Below are 20,923 nucleotides of genomic sequence, written 5' to 3'. Positions count from 1 at the left end.
AGATACAAAAATTAAATTGCTTAAATAATTTACCTCTCGGGGATATATAATGAACTATTCAGTTTTTTAAATCTACTCTCATTAATAAGCTGATATAAGACGACGATTTTAGAATACATCATTAATCATAAAAAGGAGCCTGTTTTCTATTTTTGAAAGAATCAAAATACTTTATTTAATGCTTGACTGTTCACTTGATGTATCGCATCGCGAACAAATGTGGCAAATTATTCGATATATAGTTATTATAACAGCTTAAAATATAAAACTTTTATATACATTTTTAAATATTTACATAAAGCTACATAATTCTTGCGACTTTTACAAGACAGATTTTTTTTGTTAAGTGTACATATATACGTTTTTTAATTATCTTTATATTTATAGTTTCACTACTACAAAATAAAAAAACAAATGTATTAATTAAAAAATATTTATTATATTAAATTAATATTTTGTTGATATAAAACATAAAATTAATATAAAATATTATATTGCAAATATTTGCAGTGATTAAATTAGCATTAATGCTGATAACAGTACAATTCAATAATGTATACCAACACAAAATAAATAAATAGATTTAAGTTGTAATTAATATCCGGGGCAGCTGTACAACTTCTTAAGTTTTGTGATATCACGCTGACTCATGCCAACTCGTTGACCGATAGTTTCACTTGTAGCCTGAAATAAATTAAGATATATAAACCTTGATACATCATATATGAAACATTTGATTAATTATATATTACCTTCAAAGGTACAATAGTCTTGCTTCCGTCGATACTGAAGCCGTATTCTGAATAGTGCAAAACGCTGCCATAATCGTATGTAGTACCTAGATTGCTCACTTGTGACGACGAGTATTTGTTGAAGTTATGTTCAGTGCCTGTAATAAAATAACATTTTGGGTAATTTATTCATCCGTTTGATATATCATATTTTCAATTAAATATTTACCTTGTTGGATCTTATCCCAAACAATCCTGACCCAGTCATCTCTGTCGTGAGTGCTTTGCATGTGATAGAATCCAACGGCATGAAGGAACTCATGCACAATCGTACCATGACGGAAGCATCCAGATCCTGGAGAGCTGGGAGCAAGATTCAACACTTGAGCACCTCCTACGTAACCTACGCTTGAGAAGCAACCCCCGTTTCCTCCCTTTTACGAATACATTATTAGTTTCAGTACCATAATAGCAATAAGTAAAAATTTTTGAACATACCTTCACCAATACGTAGTTGTTCTGCGTAGTTCTTCGCGCAGTTTTGAGGCAAGAGAGTCTACTCAAGTCTTCAACTCCTTTTGTAATAGCACTGATTTGAGCAGAAGCTGAAGATATAATATCATGGATTATATAAATTGTAAATTGATTTCTTTTAATACTAATGTTTTACTCACTGAATCCTGGTGCGATGTCGTAATATAGAATTTTATTGGGCCATAGTCTTTGGGTGTTGAGGATTGCGTTCTTTTGCCCCTGAGATTCAGCGACTATTGCGTCTATTTGCTCGTTAGTCAATATTATGTCTCCTTCAAATTTTCCAGATCTCTCTTCAATGTTTTGTAAATTTTCCAATTCTGGCGTCACTGGTGCTGAATATTATAAAACAATATTAGCTAAACATTGGAAAATGAATTATATGGTTCAAAAAAGGAGATAGATCACTCACCTGTAGGTGTTCCTTCTATTGATTTTTTCAAAAAGTCCCTGTATTCAGCAGCTTTATTCGACAAGTCGAAAGTTATTCCAGCATTGGAGTATAAAACGCAAATAGCGACTAATAGAAATATGGTAATTTTCGCCATTTTGTTTACTAGTTTGCTTAAACAACCGTCTATGCTGTACTACAAACCAATTTTGTACTGAAGATTTGAGGTCCTTCTTCGCTATTTATTTTGTTTTTTTATCTATTAAATCGCTTAATCAGATTGCAATATTATGAAATTCATTGTTTACAACACATAAAAAATATTAATATATTACGCACGCTATTGTATTAAAATTAGAGCTAGCCAGATCGAAAATTTTAATCATAATGCAATATCTTGATTCCCTACACTAGATTGAAATTATCTTTATCTGTAAATTAAATGTGATTCGATACCGAAACAATCGCGAATGATAAGAGACTTAACCATTATATGTATATATAGATATCGTTTATAATAAAAAAATCACAAATATAAATATATTTTAACATAATAACAATTATATAACGATCTAATATTAAGGAATAAAAATAATTTTAACCTTAAAGTTGCTTTATAAAAATATTCAGAGGATGGCAAAAACAAAACAAATGGCAGGGTAAGGTAGAGATGTTAGCTGACGCTTTCTCTACATCGTATGAACTTAGTAAATAAAATTAAATTTAAATAGATCAATAAGAAACATAGAAGCATCCGCAGTAGATCCGCAATAGAATTTAGTTCGCAAGATAATCTTACGGAAAACTCTTAAATGTTAATAAAAACTAAAAGAATAAAAAAATGTCCTGGTATTGCCAGATTAGATAACACGGTAATTAAACACCTTTGAATCTGCATAAATTATTTAAAAACATATTTAACGCCTGCTTATCTTTTGGATATTTCCCAACCGTTTAGAACACAGCTAAAATTCATCCGATAAAAAAACCCGATAAGAATCCTATAAATTCGATTAGTTATCGCCCCATCAGTTTATTACCGTCATTCAGTAAAATATTTAAAAAAATAAGTGCTTAATAGAATCTTTGGGGAATAAAATTATTAACAAACAGTTTAGTTTCCGTGAAAATCTCTCGACAACACATCAACTTAATAGTTTAATGAAGCACATATGTGCTAATTTTAATATGAAAAAATTACGGGTGTTATAATGTTAGATATAGAAAAAGCTTTCGACATAGTATGCCATTACGGTTTGATTCATAAACTATACAAAAACAAAACTCCTGACCATATGCTACGCTTAATACGTTAATAACTGTTGTTTTACTAATTTAAGAAAATTCGATCCCGCGTCAAATTCCAGCTAGAGTTTCAAATTCCAATTCGAAAATATTAGTATTTCAAATGAACCATTATATTAATTATTTGGTGTAAATCTACATCCACAATTTTTTACGTATTTACGAATTAGACGGTCGGCTTTGACTATAGACACATCCTGACTTTGTATCGCGAGAGATAAATTACAATTATTTTAGTATTTGAATCATTAATACGATATCTTCAATGAGCTCGACATTTTCTATTCTTTTCATGTCTATTAAATTATTTTTTGCAAAATTCTCGTGAAGAGCTGCATAAGTTCTCCAAATAGCATTTGCGGCCCTAAAACTATAATACATGCTACCCATCTAGGTCCTAACTCCAAATACTTAGTGGCGTAGCAATGGGGGGGGGGGGAGAGGGGCTGGCCGCCCTGGGCGGCACTTGCTTGGGGACGGCATACTCGCGATGAGATCGTCTAGTGTGGTTCTTAGCCCTGAATGCACTAAAATATATATATAACCACGAATAGCAAGAGCTTAATAATACCCAATTAATTATAGTATAAAGAAATTCTGATTTTATGACTCTGCAAAAAAATGTATGGGAGGGGGGCGGCAATTTCAAGGATCGCCCCGGGCACCACATACCCTAGCTACTCCACTGCCAACACTAGTTATTTTCAATATTTCTAAATCTAAATCATTGGCTACATTCGAAAATTAATTTTTGATACTTATAAGACGTGTAAATAGTTAACTTGGGGAAAAGATTTAATTGCGTCGTCTAATGCTAGTTGCACTCTATGGCTTAAACAATGCCAAGTAATTACTTTTGGAATTTTTTTAGCAGTCTAGCTAAAACGCCCGATTTCAGACCTAACATAATACACACTTCATCAGAAAAAACCCAATTAAATTTTCTTCTATAGCATTTTTTTGGAAAATTCTTTCTTTTCCAGCATGAAGAGTAATATATAAGAAAATAGATAAAAAAAAAATTTAAAATAAGATATTGTCGCGCATGTAAACAATAGAATTAGATACAAATCTAATTCTACTAAATCTACAAACAAATTTATCGTTTCATCGCAATTCGAAATATTTAATCTAATGAATATTACTAAAGAACTTTTATTAGAAATCATATTAGCTTCATGTATGATAATACAAATCTTATATTTTCCTTTGATTATTTTTGAAAAACTATTCTTTTCAGTTTCAAAGAAACGTGTTAAACAATAGACATTGAAAGCCCTCAAATTTAGCCTCTTTCTACTTCCTTATTGGACCCAAAACTCTTACCACCGAGTCATTTCTTCAAGTTTGGGAATAAATACCAATTAATTGTATGGGGCCAAGTCAGGAGAATATGGTGGATGATCATCTTAAAGTTTACAATATAATATAAACTCAAAACAATAAATAAAACGAAAATGCAAAAAAAAATTAGCAAAAATTGAACTTACTCCACGTTTTTTCTTTTGACAATATTTTAGACCTAGTGTGTCCAGCCTACGGTCGAAGCCTTTTCGAACTGATCAGGTTAAATATCTTTATAGCGAATACAGAAATAACGAAACTCCTCTTTTCATTTATTTTCGTATTGCTTGAATTGTATTTGTTGTATTACTTAAATACAACAAGTACACATTAGTTTTGAATTCTGTCTTTACATATACGTTTTTTTTCAACTGGATTCTGTAAGTATTTTTTCATCCGGTCATACATATCAAAATTAAAATTCAGCCCATTCCATATTTAAGTAGAGGAAAAGTTGGCAAAAATCTCTCATTGAAAATGTTATCATTACTTATAAAATTACTATCTAACTAACTAGGACTAGGATACGAGCTACCCGTCTATTCGAAGCATCACTTGAGTGTTAAGTGTTTTCTTCGCTCTCAAACTAGTTTTATAACAAAAAAATTACAATAACAATGCGAACAATGATTGACTTACCTTGTTGGTACAGTTTTACTTCGTTGTAACACATTGGCTTTTTAGGTTACAACAAAAGAATTAAAAACAAAAATAATATACATAAAATTTTACACAAACATTTTTATATTTAACCTTTTAATTGATAATCCATATTTATTAGATTCCATTTATGTGAACTATTGATTATTGGAATATTCATCGCATTTGTATAATTTATTTAATTTGATTACGTCAGTTTGGCTTAAATCTATTCCTTTGCCCAAAATCACGCCGTTAGTAGGCTGTAATAAGCATAATGTTGTAAAATTATAGTTTTATATAATATTATATTATAATATTTATTATTGTTAAAACATTAGTAGCCCAAAAAATAAATTATATTTCAAAAGTCGTAAATATGGTAAAAATAAAAACATGAAAATCTAGCGTTTTATATTATTACACATGCTATTTTTTTGGCCAGCCTGTACGTTCATATACCTTTAAAGGTGTAATAGTTTTTTTGGTGTTGTCAATGGCAAAGGCATATTCACTATAATGCATAACACTACCGTAGTCATATTGTAAACCAAAATCCGTTACATCGTTCTGACTTGACTTGACAAAATTGTTAATCTTATCAGGAATAATATTATCCACTTCGACCTTGATCCAATCATCTCTATTATAATTTTTATGCATATGTTGGAAACCAATGGCATGAAGAAATTCATGCATAATGGTATGATTTGTCAAGCAATCTCCACTCAGGGTTATGTTTTGTTTGCCTCCAATTTTTCCAAGCACCGACCAACAACCTTTTTCGTTGTTCCTCTAAATATATAATCATGATAATATATTAATGCTATAGATTAGATTATAATAAAATGTTTAAATATGAAAATGCATGAACTTAAAAATAAATAAGAAAATAATCGAATAACGATATCAACCAAAATGCCCATACGGCGCGCGGGCCAGATCAGGCTCGCAGACATATCACTCCTTCAACAGCTGTCCCCATAAAAAATAAAATAGCCTTTAGTGATTTTTAAATGTGAAATTTATTAAAACATCTAGAAATTTCAATAGATTAGACAAATATATTTGTCTTTGTTTTGATTTAATAAGGACAAAATAATCATAAGATACTTTTATTGTATGATATACCGAAAGGTACTTTCGTAAGATGTTGATACAGCTGTGAAATTATTACTAAGGATTGATATCAGAATTAAATCAAAAGCGATTGACCATCGTCAAAGTAAAATGGACAGCTAATTTAGTTGTGATGTCCACAACATTGAGCAAACCACTCGAAAGCCATCAGTAATAAAAATTATGTTAAATTCACATTAATAAAAAATATATATAGAAAATATAAGTAACTAGCTGTCAAATTATACCTCCTGCTATGCATTATCGTGTTTTACATTGATTCATACGTAGGCTTACTGTTATTATTAAACTCTAAGCAGAGACAGCTAAAAAAAGGGCATCTCGAAAATTTTGTAAAGCCAGGAGCGATGGTATGCAACCGGGACAATCCCGATAAAACTGGGACCGATGTGTGAAACCGAGACGTATGATAAGCCTATTGCTATGGACAAAACTGTTTCGCATTACGAGTAAGATTCTGCTGTTGATTCGCTAATTAAAAATGTGAATTACATAGGGTTACCATACGTCCCAATTTTATCGGGATTAGATCGGTTTCTTTTCTTAACTCTCATCAGCATCCCGCATTCCAAACTAGCATATTTCAGCATCCCAAAATGAACACATTTTCAGTAAAGACCTTTTTTTGTTTCATAATTACGGTAAGCCTAGAATTACATAATATAGGAAACTTTTAATACCCGTATATTTAAAGTCTATTATTTTTAACAATGTTATAGGTTGGTTGTTGTAAGAAAATGCTATAATTCGTGTCTTTAAATGTCATAAATTATGAGTTGAAGTGACTCTCTTGAGTGACGAAATTTAGTTGAAAAATATTGCTTATCTAGCAGATACAATATTATACTCACTGTAACAAATACATAATCTTTATTTGCTGGAGTTTTGGGCATCACTTTAACACATGATTTTGTGTTTAACAATCCGATAGCAACATTGATTTTCTCAACTTCTATAGAATCTAAAAATGAAACCGATTCTTGTTGAATATAATGTTTAATCTATCTAACATCTCACGAAATATACGTACTGAATTCGGTTGATATTTCATAGTATACAGTTTTGTCGGGCCACAAATGCTTAGGGTCACGAATTGCGTTTTTTTGTCCCAAAAAATCAGCAACAAGTTCATCAATTTGTTCCTCTGTTAAGACAATATCTCCTTCGTACTTTCCGCTTAACTCCCATGCGTTTTGTTTTTGAAGCGATCCATATTCTAAGTCAAGACGAATTAATAATTCTTAATTTATGTACAATAATGTTTGGTATAATTAAAAATATATTTATAAACCAACCACCTGTAGGCTTTCCATGCACTGAGTTCTTCAAAAAAGTCTTATACTCCAGTGCTTTTTTCATCAGTTCACTCAATATACCGGCATTGGTATGTAAAACAAATAAAGCAGCAATGCAAATGATAATCTTAAACATTTTTTAATTGTATATTTATTATAAAATGCGCTGATAAAACGGTCTTAGAGAAAGTTGCAATAATATTAACCATTTATGATTTATACTTGATTTAAATACTTAATATTTAGTAATTAAAATTAATTAGTAAACATTTTTAGATAGTAAAAAAATCTGAATTCTATTATAAAATATAAAGCTTATCTTAAAATAGTATAGAAGCAATAAATTACAAAATATTTGTTTTTATATCATGGAAAGTAATTAAAGTTTGGCTGATAAAAATATTATCAGATTTGCAATCTGAAAACCATTCTAAAAAATTTATGTCATAATTATTTTGTTTTAGTTCGTTAGCAAGCCTAATCCGACATTTTATTTTAAATAAAAAATCGTAACTTAAATCTGAAAAATAAAATAGTGTTTTTAACGATACATATATTTTATAGCATATTGATTAACTGAAAGACAGGTAAATCTATCTGATTTTTTTGGCTTTTACCGGAAGGATTTTTTTGTAAGAGGTGCACTCATCCAATGCATGCATCAAATAATTAAAGACAGAAAACGAAAACCAATTGGCCACTAAAATATGTGAATTTATGTAAGTTATTTACACGTCTTGTATAGTACTATTAATATTTCGAATGAAAATTATAATTAAAATTGAGGTAAGAGAGAGGGGGCCTTAGTACTTTGATTTCTTACAGTTCTACCATAATCATAACTCATGCATTGCTACTAGCGAAAGGGGAATTATTTTATTGGAGTGATTTTTTTAATAAAAACCGCTTTTTTTAATTCATACAAATTTAAAAAATCTTCTTAGAAAAATATTATAATTATGAAATTTGTATTTGGTAATTTTAATTTAAAAAGCATATAAAATTAAAATATCAATATAGGAAGGTTACGGCTGTAAATGTGTTCACTCGTTAACCATCGCTTTTTGCTCCTAGTGGCATTTTGGGGTTAGGTGGACTCGGTTTTTCTAGAAGTCATTCGCTATTTGTCCGCATTGACAATGGCTTCCAATTTGAAGATGACTGAGGTAAGTTCGATGAGGTAATTATCTATATGTACATATATTTGAAAATTTCATTATATTTATAGCTGCAAAGTGATATTGCTGAAATGATAGAATTACAAAAACAAGCCAAAAGAAAGTCTGTAATCGATTGTCTTTCATTGAACATAAGAAATATGGAATGTCAACTGAAGAAATTACAAGAAGATCACATTAATGCAGCGCAAGAAGTGACTCAATCCACAGCACCAAAGAGATACGAGATCAAATTGAACGGATATGGTATGATATATGTCTATCTACATATTAACACACACTTGATTTCATATCGTTAACATACATTTGATTCACAGGGTGGGATCAATCTAAGAAGTTCGTCAAGGTATTTGTAACGCTGAAAAATGTACACACATTGCCCGGTGAAAATGTGCATTGCGATACAACCGAAAATTCGATGGAGCTACATGTTAAGAATCTCGACAACAAAGACTATGTGCTCGTCATTAACAATCTGTTAAAACCGATTAATACTGCGGCTTGCCATTGGAAGCAGAAAACTGGTAAAATACTAAACAATACGATGTATAAATCATATATTATTTTTCGATTATTTTATTACAGATATGGTAGTTGTGTTTCTCGCCAAAGTTGATGAAAGTGTAACATGGTCTCATATGACCGAAATAGAAAAGCGCTTTGAAGAAAACAAAGCGAATAAGTTCAAACCCGATACGGCTAGTCCGAGTGATCCTCAAGACTCTTTAATGGGACTAATGAGAAATATGTAAGCTAATATTAACATTATTAACTTAATTAAATTCATAAAATTAATATATTTTTCAATTCTAAAATAGGTATGAATCGGGAGACGATGACATGAAACGAATGATCAAAAAAGCTTGGACCGAAGGTCAAGAAAAGAACGCTACCAAATCGACAGAAATCGGATTTTAAGGCTTCTTCATAATTATTTGTCTTTTTCTTATAAACTCATTTATGTGAAGATTTCTTAAAAAAACATGATGTCTTATTCCATTATTTTTTAAAAATATTTTTTATTCTAGATGTTACAATTTATTTTGTATTCAAGTATTCCATGTTTCTTTAAACAATGTCATAGGTGAAGTGTGTACGGTATTAAAATAAAAGATTTATTGTTATTTCGTTCATGTATAAATAAAACAGTATTTGTATTCGTTGGGTGTTTTATTATTTTTTAGAACAGTATTTGACATAATTCCAATAAAATTGTTGTAATCAACATGTGCATATATGATTATTAATTGTTATTGTTATACATAATAGTCAGCGAAACGTGTCTCAGTCGCAAGATTGCAAAATGCCATGCTTATGTGTGCGTGTGACAGTGAGAGTTTCTTACTCTGTCACGCTTACGCAGTATGAAAACATAACAAAATAGGCATGAAATACGACTACCGAACAGTAGCTTAAAATGACCCCCTCAAATGCAATATTCATCAAAGTATAGCAATGCGTTATTACCAAAACGGCGTAAATTCTTCAGCAGACAATATAAATCGGTCCACCAGGTGTGGGCAGCATTAGAACGCATCGTGAAAAGAAATCACTAACAGTGAACGAAATAGCAGCACATCAGCTCAACATATCCATGATATTCAAAAGTTTAACTGAGAGTCCGCGAAATACACTAATTGATTTGCAATAAACAATGTATTGATACTTGCAGCAAACGATGCATGGAGACTTCAACTCGATGTTCATTTAATACATTGTTTTAATGATAATTTAATTTATAATCATTCCTTCATATTTTCTATCCACATCTCAATGGCACGTAAACGCAACTTCTAAATTTATATCCTTATTTGTATGTGTATATTCACTGGACTACATTATTCAAAATTACATTATCGCTGACTTAATGTGTCAAGTGTGTAGATCCAGGGCCAGCTCTGAAATTACACATCCGATTCACTTACGTAGAGCCCTGCGCTCAATCTAAAAAAAAGAATAAAAACTGACGTTAATATTATTTTTATCAGAAAATGTGAAATTAAAATTCAAGGGCCAGAACAATTTGAATGTGTCGTTTCTATGATTCCTTAACGTTTGTTTTCGTCGCAATAAAGCAAGAAAATACACAAAAAACTATGGTCTATTAAGACATACATATATTCGATCCTGTGTTTTCTCCTGACAGCCCATGTTTCGGAAATAATAAGCGGTTTAAAATTTAACACGCGTTAATTGTTTTACATTTTATGTCGAGCCTCTTTTTAAAGTTAGCAATATTTTTACCGAGGAAAAAATATAATATAAAGATTCCTTAATAGCTGTATATTATATAGTTCTAAAATGTATTACTTTGATATTGAAAATTACAAACGGTTTTTGTAGTATTGTTACTTTGAATGATGTATATGCAATTAATTTACTTGTGATTTTGAAGAATCAAAATGTCGAACTGTGTATATAGAAATATTTAAAATTTTATAATTAAGAACGTACTTCGACGGTGTATTGAAGTACTATATAGCTTTTAATTTTAGAGAATGGTGTTATATAATTTGGGTATAAACGATTCTCACACCAGAAAATCCATGTCTTGTTTATCTTGCGTATTTGGCAAAATAGCAGCATAGAATCGAATTAAGCAGCGGTTTTATTCTATGTGGTGATTTTAAATATATACCTGTTAGTATTTTCAACTGTTCGCATAACTTTGGGAGATTTGAAGAGATAATAATATAAATTACAAACCATAGTTTCTCAAAAATGATTTTTTTTAGCAAATATTATCAAATGGGCGGCGGTTGTAACTGCCATCAAAATTGACCGCCTGTGTGCCGCACGTATGGTAGGCGCAGGCCTGTGTATTGCTTGGAAGATACTCGAAATGTATGCCTTGAAAGATACTCGTCTGATTTTTCTTCTGAAAAATATTCGTCTGATTTTTATTTTTTATGATAGAGGCACATTAAAGAATCGCTTGAGAAAAAGGGCAGCAGGTGGGACTTAACTTTTTCTAGAGATACCTTAACGCTGGAAAATTTGTATTTAACATGGGAGTCAATGTAATTGATTTTTTATAAATTTTATTTTTAAAAGCATTATAAGTGAAAAATACATATTTTTTTCATTTGATTCTCTATAGTATCAGACTATACTAATAGTAAACAACTTTATAAAGATTATTAATAAAAGCTTTATTTTATAAAAATATTTGTTGCACCTTATAATATTTTTCCTTAATATATCTTACTTTTATTTTTTCTAGAAAATTAATTTCTTCATTAAAATGGTGTAAACTAATATCTTTAATTTAATTATGTATTTCTCGGTATTTTTAATTTTGTAATATACGTTTTAATAAATGTATTCGGATTTTTAAAATTTTGCGTGTTACATTTTTTATTGTGGTAGCACTGATCCACGAGCTGTCAGGTTGCTGTAAAATGTTGTCCCGTTCTTTCTTGCGATCTGGCCCTCGACTTCTTTCCGCCACTATACCGATTTATGTACCAAAAAATAATGGTTAGTGAATTAATTATAAATAGATTGGCTAATTGAACCTTGTAGCCACCTCTTACGTCACACTAGTGCTACTCACATTTGTTTAATCAACTACAAAACATAAAATAATATCCCATTTATTTTTTATATAGATTATACATAAATTGTAAAACAGTATACTGAAATAATAATTTAAATATGTATATTTAGGTTTACCATAATTATGAGCCTATGGCGCTCTAAACCAAGACAACTAAAGATCACTTCAGACATTTTCGTTCAAAACAAACAAAAATGTCTGAAGTGACTTTTTTAGCTGTCTTAGAATGAAATCGGGACAAACCTGTATGGTAAGCCTATATATAGTATAGTGTTCCTATAGGACCCCTATTCACACCGTAGTTATCATTCAATGTGCCCTTAGTCCATACATGTATCAATTGTAATTGAACATCTAATACGATATAAAAATCAAACTATTACAATACCCTAACAAATAAATTACAAATTGATTATAATCTAATTTTTTTAGAAATTTACTTTATTATATTTTATTTGTTATCGATATATTATACTCACAAGCATTTTCATCATTACTACATTTACTATTATCATGAATTATCTTTTAACCTACCTTTTACTATTTACAATACATAACTCTACTACATTCATAAATAGGTTTTAGTACTTTTTTACTACATGCACAATATAATTTATATACAATAATGAATACAACTTAAAGCAAGTGATATTGAAATATCCTCATTCATATATCTTAATATCACTTGAAGTATTGTCTGTAGGTATTACTTGTTTCTTTATATATATTGACTACTCATATATATTCATTTTTTACCTTTTAAACCTATTTTTGCTGAATTTTGAAGCGTGGTCGGATTAAAAGATAAAAAAGATTCAAAGGGAATATAAAACGATGTTTACGGAACGATACAATGTAGCGTATATAACAAATAATAATAATTTTCAGTATTCAATAAGGATTTCAAACCTGAACCTTATCCTAAAACGCCCGAGGAACGGTTAATTGCAGCGAAAAAGTATAATGTACATCCTGACGTGTATGAGCCGTACGACGATGACGGAAATGGCTTTGGTGACTATCCAAAGTTGCCTATGGTTAGCGAAGTATTGAAAGACGAATATTATCCTTGGGATTATCCAGAAGACAGGAGAAACTTTAATGAACCGGTGAATTGTTATTTTGTTTTATTATGTTCTATAATTCATATTATATATTATAATAATATCAACGCAAAGCACTAACTATTAAAATTTCCATCACATTTACAGATCCATGCGCACGATGACATCTTAAACGAATGCAAGTTAGATTATGGAATGCGATTTAAACTTTCCTTTCCTGAGATGTGGTTGAAGTTTTTCGGATTCTTGGGTGGTACAGCATTGCTAGCCTGGTATTTCGATGACAAGAAGAATTACCATCCTGTTCTCGAAAAGCAGTATCCTTATGAAGGAACACATTATGGATTTTAATTAATTGTTTCTGTTAAATTTTTAAATCGTACTACTAAATTTATAAGTTTCGGCAAGAATAACTTGGAATTTGTAGGCATTGATTGTAGGCACACTTTATATTACAATAAAAATAATATGAATTAGTTTTTGTACTCGAATTTAATCTATTTATAAGATAAACAACATTTTATTTAATTATATAATTTTACTTATAACATGATTATATGAGTTGAAATTGGTCACAGTTCTGTACCTTAATACAAGCCTCGCCAACCTTTTTTGCTATGGGTCATAATTAGGGATTCCAATCCCGGGCCAAAATTTTGATCCCGGGATTTCGGTATTGCAATTAGTCGATCCCGGGACCAGTCCCGGGATACTTTTCATGTTATTTTATCAATAAAAATAATTTAAAATGAATAATACAATATATTTTTACATCTGTTTTTTATAACGTACAATGTATAAAGTACGTATAATTTTAGTCTTGGGCTTAAAATAGAAAATAATATAATAAAAATAAAAAAGAGAAAGTCTTATATATTTATTTGAGAAGAAAAAATGAGCTTTTGACAATGTATGTACATATGTACATTCATAGACACAATTAATTGAAAACATTATTTTGAATAAAACTCACGAAGTAACATCAAAGCATCAAGTGTTTTATCATTCAGCCTTGATCTGATTTTGGTTCCTAAGCAGCCTGCTGCTAAAAAAGCACGTTCAGGCTCACAGTCTCAAAGATTCACAGATGACACGTGCAACTCGCGCAAGTTTGTACACGAAATATAACGATGTTGTCAATAGTAATTCGATTGTGCTTGATAAATCAATCAATCCGAAAAATTCGGGATTATATTTTATAATCCCGGGACTCATCAGGTATTGAAAATCGTTCGGGATTGGAATCCCTAGTCATAATAATTAAAATGTGACTATTAAGAAAACTATTCGGGTCAGTGAATATTTTTGGTCCTAGCGACCGTATATGTGGTCTGGTCATAACAGCTTAACACGTAATCCACCACATGTACATACGTATATTTAAAAAAACAAAATGCTATTTGCAGAATTCAAACGGTTCACTTAAAATCATCAAACGGGTCACTTGGTGACCCGCGGGTCATAGGTTGCTGAGCCCTGCATTAATATCTCTCACGGAAGAAAAAAATCTTCCAGATTGTTAGCTATAAATATTATAATTAAAGAATCTAGAGAAACACATACTGTACTGTTTAATACAAGTTGCTAGTTATAAACGTTAATTTAGAGTAGGAAATCAAGGTAAGATAAATTAAGCAAAAATATAAAAACCTTTAAGATAGAAAAAATATTCAAGATAACATGTGCTTTGGCATTATGTATATATTTTAATTAAAATTTGGTTTTGTCATAGACAGATTCTAGAGATTAGAAAGATAGTATTATTAAAGAACGAAAAAAGATAGTACTTGACCTGGTAGATAAATGCCAGCTTCGAAGTGAATACATCCACCACCTCACAACTTTTATTCGTTGATGAATTTCAATGGGTTTTACCATATCACTACTCAAAAAACGAATGAAAAAGTTAATATACTTTGATGAAGTGCAGCGGTTATTTTATTTTTGGCTTAATTTGCAGATAGCTTATTTTTTTGATAAAACGCTTTACGTAATATTGGTTTTGAAGCTGCAATGACAGTAAGCATTTAAGATCTGAGATGAATTTACTCGGAATCTAATTGTATGTGGTACTAAATCTCCATTTGATGCAATTTTCTTGTTAACTTCTAGACGAGGGTTATCTATGAGATTTTTTATGTAGTCCAACTACAATGCAATTTGTTGAAGATTAAGACTAAGAAGTAATTATAACAGATGTGTCATCAGCGAAAAAAATTGTATTTTCAAAATATAAATTTAAGAGTTACGACCCGACTAAATTGCCCAGATGGAATTGTACATGATCAAGACTTAATTCTGTACCAATCTTTCAGGTTTGTATATATTATATGTAGAAGATAACCGACGACCCTTTATTTAAATAATTTATATAGTAAATCATAGTGTCGTATTGTATCCTGTGGTTTTTATTATATATTAAAATGGGTGTGATTTAACGGGGAATTATTTTAAGAGATATGTGCATTTAAATAAATACTTTGTTCCATATAACGAATTGTTTGTGCATTTATGTAAGTTAAATCTACAGATTTTGTCTTCGAAAAAGGATTCGTTTCCGTTATTCATAAGGTGTTCACTGTTCTGATTAATGCTTGCTTCGCTCACTTTCGCTCGCTCGCACCTAATCTATTTAACAGTAATGCACAAACAATTCGTTTTATAGAACAATTATTCCTCATTTAAATTGTCAGAAAGTTGTAGGCCACAGGTAATATTTTATTTTTAACGAATAATATAAATATGACAAAAATATAAAAAATTGAATACATAATAATGGCATGCAAAAACACGTATCACTTTTTGAAATCGTAAAAAAAATAAGAATTCTCAGATTATTTTGTGTTATCATTGTGTATTCGGCAATGGGGTTTTCGACAAGCCAATTTTGCATTTTGTTGATTGTAATTAATCAATAGTTCGAAGACCTTTAATAAAAAACTGGAATTGGTTCAACAAATCGAGTTAAGGGTAGTACTAAGTGGGTGTAGAAAAATCACCGCATCTGGTGAAGATCGGCTGACCCATCGAATCTGCTTACGCGATTGGCGTATACAGCGGTAGATGTTACCAGCGAGTTCAAATTCTATGATACTTTTTCAAATAATTGTAAAATAATGAAAAAATAATATTCAATAAAATAAATATTACTTTATTATAAAATTAGATTACATATAAAAATTATGATACAAATTTATTATACTAAACTATTTATAAATGCTTGTGAAATATTCTTCTTCTAAATCATATAAATCAGCCGCTATATCATCGCGAAGTGACATCAATTTTTGATCGCATTCTTGCTGTTTAGTTCTGAATAATTTGGAATTTGATGTTATAGCTTCATTGACGGAAGGGAAGTCGTTTAATATTAAATATTGCTTTATGTCTGAAACTAGCTTTAATAACGACTCTCCCGCTCGTACTAAAATTTGAATAATAATAAAATAATCTACATAGCAACGATTAAAAAAAATGAATAAGATTGTTGAAAAAACCTATATTAGCAGCCCTAACTTGCATTTCGAACGTATCCTGCTCTATTTGAGTCATTCTACTAAGTTGTGACTCATTTTCTCCTTTTGCGAGTTTGATTATTTCTGTAATAATTTAAAGTAATGTTTTAACATGAAAATTCAAGTTAATTACGGTGATATTTACCATCAAAATTTTCTAACATGCTCTTCACATCGTTTTTTAACCTAGCCGAGTAAGATTTAAGTAATGCTTCTTTTGATTGAGGTAAATCTCTTTGCATTTTGAACGATAGCGTACGCTTGACAACGTACCTGACTGGTCTTAAACAATTTAACGTCAGATATTTGTTGGCCATAACATTGTAAAATTACAACCATAAAATAATATTTATTTAATAAATATTAAATTGTCAAATGAAAATGAATAAATATAAGCGGCAAATAAATATATATTATAAATGCGTAATATCACAAAATAAAACTTTGAAATAATAAAAATACTAAACATGTTTAAAAGTATAGACATATACACATAATTGTATGATATCTGTAAAATATTTATTAATGAACTATCATATTGCTAAAAAAATAAAAATACATGGAGACAAACTTTAAATTTTAATACAAGTTACAATTTTAATAAAGTTATTTAAAAATGTATAAAAAACAGTCAAATAAAATTTTTAAGAAAAAAAACCTTGTTTATTTATGTATAATTTAATATTCACTTTTTTTTTTTTCCCCTATATTATATTTGTACTGCAATTGCTAAGCAAGATAAATAAAATGCCTGTAAAAAGTTTCGGGTTTTAATTAAATGCGTTTGATTACTTATTCAAGCAAGCTTTGGATTTTTATTTTCATAATAAGCTGTGCTTCAATAACGACAAATATCTTTGATAAAAATAATTTGCTTAATTAGAATTCGTTAATATGTACTGCAGAACAACATTAACTTATACATATAAAGATGGATTTTATTAAAAATGAATGATTGATTTTATTAAAAAGTAAAAAATAGACAAGCTTTTTAAATGAAAATAATAATCAAGTAAAAATATTGCGATATTTTCACTAGCCTCTACTAATATTTTATAATATTTTGGCGAGCAGATAGTGACGGGTGATAATTAGACACAAATTAGACTTATGCAATAGAAGTCTATTAAATGAGATAATAATTAGTTACATGTTGCTAAAAAAAATATGATTTAAGAAATCAGCGGATGAGGCGCCGTCAGTCCTCGCCTCCCCGTCAAGTTTTGCTTAATGACAATCTTAATTCGTATTATTAAAAAATCAATTGTTTGGTAAAATATTTAATATACCTTGTAATTTAATCCTATTTCAGACCAGTACATATTTTGTACTAAGAAATATCCAACGAGCAGACATCAATTATCAGTCAACGAGCAAAGCTTTTAACCTAAAGCAGTATTTTAATCTGCTGTCACGCAAAATAATTTCTCACCGGCCGACCTTTTTACCTACCAATATACCAATTTGACACCGAATGATGTTACTGGTGCAATTCATCCCAATATTCACCGGAATGTCCGCCATTGTAGTTGAACGCTGAAACAGCTGAAACTTAGATACTTGTGTTACACGAATAACGAATAACGATGACCATAGATACATTTGCATATACGACAGACTATAAGGCGACTAATTTGGGTCATCCATTGATACCGTAAAGTATCTATCTATACACGTAACAAACCGGCAGAACTTCATGTTAGTCACTCATATTATAAGTAACAATTACGTATTTTTTGCACATCTTGGCATATTATTATTTATGCTATTTGGTTCTGTATCACGATTGTTGATGAAGCATGATAATTTTTATTTTATGCAAATCATCACGTTTTATCCGCTATTCGATCTCTTCAACTTTTTAAGGTCGAAGGTCTATTTCATTAAAGATAACAAATAAGAATTCGAAACAGCATCACAATACCAATATACATGTATTTATATATAATTTCGAAAACAAATAGCAGCTTAATTTGCAGTAAAATTAAGGTGACTATGGATTCAATTGTGTTAAAATATTATATAAAATAAAATACAGATGTCTCTTCATTTATTAACTAAGTATAAGTATATAAATGACATAATATCTGTTTTTTTAATTAATTTAAATTATTAGTTTAATTTAAAAAAAAAACAGTCGTTAAAAATCAAAATGTAGTATAACTTTATAAAACGTATCAATCAATGAGAAGTACTCAAATTAAGCTTTAATATGATATTTTTATTTTTATGCGGTATTACTGGTTCTAGAGATATTTTATAAGCCTCAATTCAACGGTATTATAACCCTAAGACTAAAAGTTTAATGATTTTAAATCATAACGATAAGAAGCAAGTTCAGTCCTTTTTATAAATTTCTGAAAAATTTAGTTTCCAAAGTACTTATCCTCTTAGTATGCAAAATGGAATTAAAACTCTTATAGTAAAAAATGTAATATTTGTAAAGTTCAAGCTGTGGCTGCATAGTGAGATATTTCTGTCTTTTTCTTCAAAAACTGTTATTTTATTCAATGTAAAAGTTACGAAACATTTTGCCATGCAACATGATTTTTACTTCTTAAAAATATGGCATTTAGCTTAAATATTAAAGACACGTTGTATTTAGCCACGTTGTGAGATTTTTTAAGTTTTAAAATGTTTATAATACTTAAAGAAAACGCCTGCATTTTAATCTATTTGTGTATTGAAGCATTTGCTGTTTTTTTAATTATTAAAGAAACTGGAAGCGAAGTAACAAAGCTATAGAAATTAATGGGCTTTAAGGAATAAGCACATTATCGCTTATGTGATATAATGGGTCGTAACTTTATTATACGTGTCCATTCATAACCAATCGCGTCCCGTTGCACAGTTTTGATGAATCTAAATTTAATAGCAGCATAATATAGCTCCCAACCTTGACGGTAAGTGTGTACTGAGAAAATTTTCAAGGAGCTTATGAATTCAACTAGATAGCTGGTAACTTCTTATTAGTCGAATGCACATTTGACTCGATATCAATTAAGTAAAATGCTGTGCTGCAACTAACTATCATATCTTTTGTAAATAAGAATTGCTTTTATAGCTTTTTACATTTATTGACTGCTTGCTCATCTGTTGTAGATACTTATACAATAAAACAAATATCTAATAAAAAGTAATTATCTAATATTTGAAAAGCTAGTTTCTAAACATAGAATATTATTTTGAAATTTGTATTAAAATATTTTGTTTCCTGTATAATAAAATATTTTTTCTACGAAGAGCTATAACAATTTATTCTAGGACACATGTGCTTTATATGTGCCCCACAATCATAGTTAAAATATTTATTGCTATAATTTATTAAATGTATATTATATTTTTTTTAAATTTATTCTATTGCAACACACCACACATTAGTCTAATGCGTTGCAATGGGGTAAACACAATCAACAAAAGTAAGTAAAGCTATCAAACCAAGAACGAAGACATTTTTATTAAATAGTAATTATTATTACAGATTAAAATAAATATATGTACGACCTCACTTAATTTTATTTTATCATGATGTTCATCCGTGAGAAAACCTGATATGTGATTTTTTGTTAAAATTTATTATCCTAATATTTTACAAGAAATGCATTTTTTACACCGTTGCACAGGGTGGGTCAGTGCCAGATGTTTGAGATTATGCGTGCTTTCTTGGAAGTATTTAATATTACTTTTGACCTGGATTTTTGGACGGCAACGTCACGTTTTTATTGCTTTTGACGTGATTTTAAACAGGAACCCCTTAATTATTTCTAGAAAAATGTATGTCATTTAATTAAATACTATGAATCTTAATGAAATGGAAATATTAAACAACGACCACTGACTGGCCAACTTTTGTCCCTCTCCACTGAAAAAAGCTGAAATGACGTCCCTAGACCAGACGTCCTCCATTGTTCTCCTTGAACAAAATTTTTCAAAATTACCTTTAATTAGATCCCATAGCAATTTGTCCTTTTTGTGCTTCTAACAAAAAATTCTGAGATGGCCTATTTTTTTAGTGTCCTTCCTTGATATTTTCAAAATCTGGTCACCTTAATTTAATGAATGCCGATAATTATATTATTCAAGATTTTAGGTTGATTTCGATAGAAGTGATACTTATTTCTGGGATTCTTATGTGGCAATTTCTAAAAATATCACCAGTAAACCTTCAGAAGAAACTGTTACTATTATAGCTTTAATCAGATTTGCACCATGCTGAAAAAATGCTTTT

The 20,923-nt window shown here is 29.7% G+C and overlaps 4 protein-coding genes across 4 annotated transcripts; 2 read left to right on the top strand and 2 right to left on the bottom strand.

The window, feature by feature from the left end:
* Window positions 1-417: 417 nt before the first annotated feature.
* On the bottom strand, window positions 418-1,870 carry LOC148230829 (zinc metalloproteinase nas-4-like). Its single transcript, XM_088195699.1, has 6 exons — window positions 1,678-1,870; window positions 1,406-1,600; window positions 1,230-1,336; window positions 961-1,165; window positions 753-889; window positions 418-684 (listed from the first exon to the last, which is right to left on the bottom strand). The coding sequence occupies exons 1-6, from the start codon at window positions 1,811-1,813 to the stop codon at window positions 595-597; spliced, it is 870 nt and encodes a 289-aa protein (XP_088051825.1). The 5' UTR covers window positions 1,814-1,870; the 3' UTR covers window positions 418-594.
* A 6,554-nt stretch (window positions 1,871-8,424) lies between these two features.
* On the top strand, window positions 8,425-9,717 carry LOC148230828 (calcyclin-binding protein). Its single transcript, XM_088194434.1, has 5 exons — window positions 8,425-8,545; window positions 8,608-8,803; window positions 8,875-9,081; window positions 9,143-9,305; window positions 9,376-9,717. The coding sequence occupies exons 1-5, from the start codon at window positions 8,519-8,521 to the stop codon at window positions 9,473-9,475; spliced, it is 693 nt and encodes a 230-aa protein (XP_088050560.1). The 5' UTR covers window positions 8,425-8,518; the 3' UTR covers window positions 9,476-9,717.
* A 2,191-nt stretch (window positions 9,718-11,908) lies between these two features.
* Window positions 11,909-13,656, top strand: ND-ASHI (NADH:ubiquinone oxidoreductase subunit ASHI). The gene is made up of 3 exons (XM_088194432.1): window positions 11,909-12,037; window positions 13,005-13,225; window positions 13,328-13,656. Exons 1-3 carry the CDS (start codon window positions 11,959-11,961, stop codon window positions 13,529-13,531), a joined length of 504 nt encoding a protein of 167 aa, XP_088050558.1. The 5' UTR covers window positions 11,909-11,958; the 3' UTR covers window positions 13,532-13,656.
* Window positions 13,657-13,668: 12 nt separating this feature from the next.
* MED22 (Mediator complex subunit 22) lies at window positions 13,669-17,125 on the bottom strand. The gene is made up of 3 exons (XM_088194433.1): window positions 16,841-17,125; window positions 16,678-16,779; window positions 13,669-16,604 (listed from the first exon to the last, which is right to left on the bottom strand). The coding sequence occupies exons 1-3, from the start codon at window positions 17,010-17,012 to the stop codon at window positions 16,387-16,389; spliced, it is 492 nt and encodes a 163-aa protein (XP_088050559.1). The 5' UTR covers window positions 17,013-17,125; the 3' UTR covers window positions 13,669-16,386.
* Window positions 17,126-20,923: the final 3,798 nt, after the last annotated feature.

The sequence above is a fragment of the Plectrocnemia conspersa genome, unplaced genomic scaffold, assembly GCF_051122295.1.
Source record: "Plectrocnemia conspersa isolate PC_06_02 unplaced genomic scaffold, ASM5112229v1 ptg000010l, whole genome shotgun sequence".
Lineage (NCBI taxonomy): Eukaryota > Metazoa > Arthropoda > Insecta > Trichoptera > Polycentropodidae > Plectrocnemia > Plectrocnemia conspersa.
The sequence above is the reverse complement of the archived record's forward strand: the minus strand, read 5'-3'. Positions and strand labels throughout refer to the sequence as shown.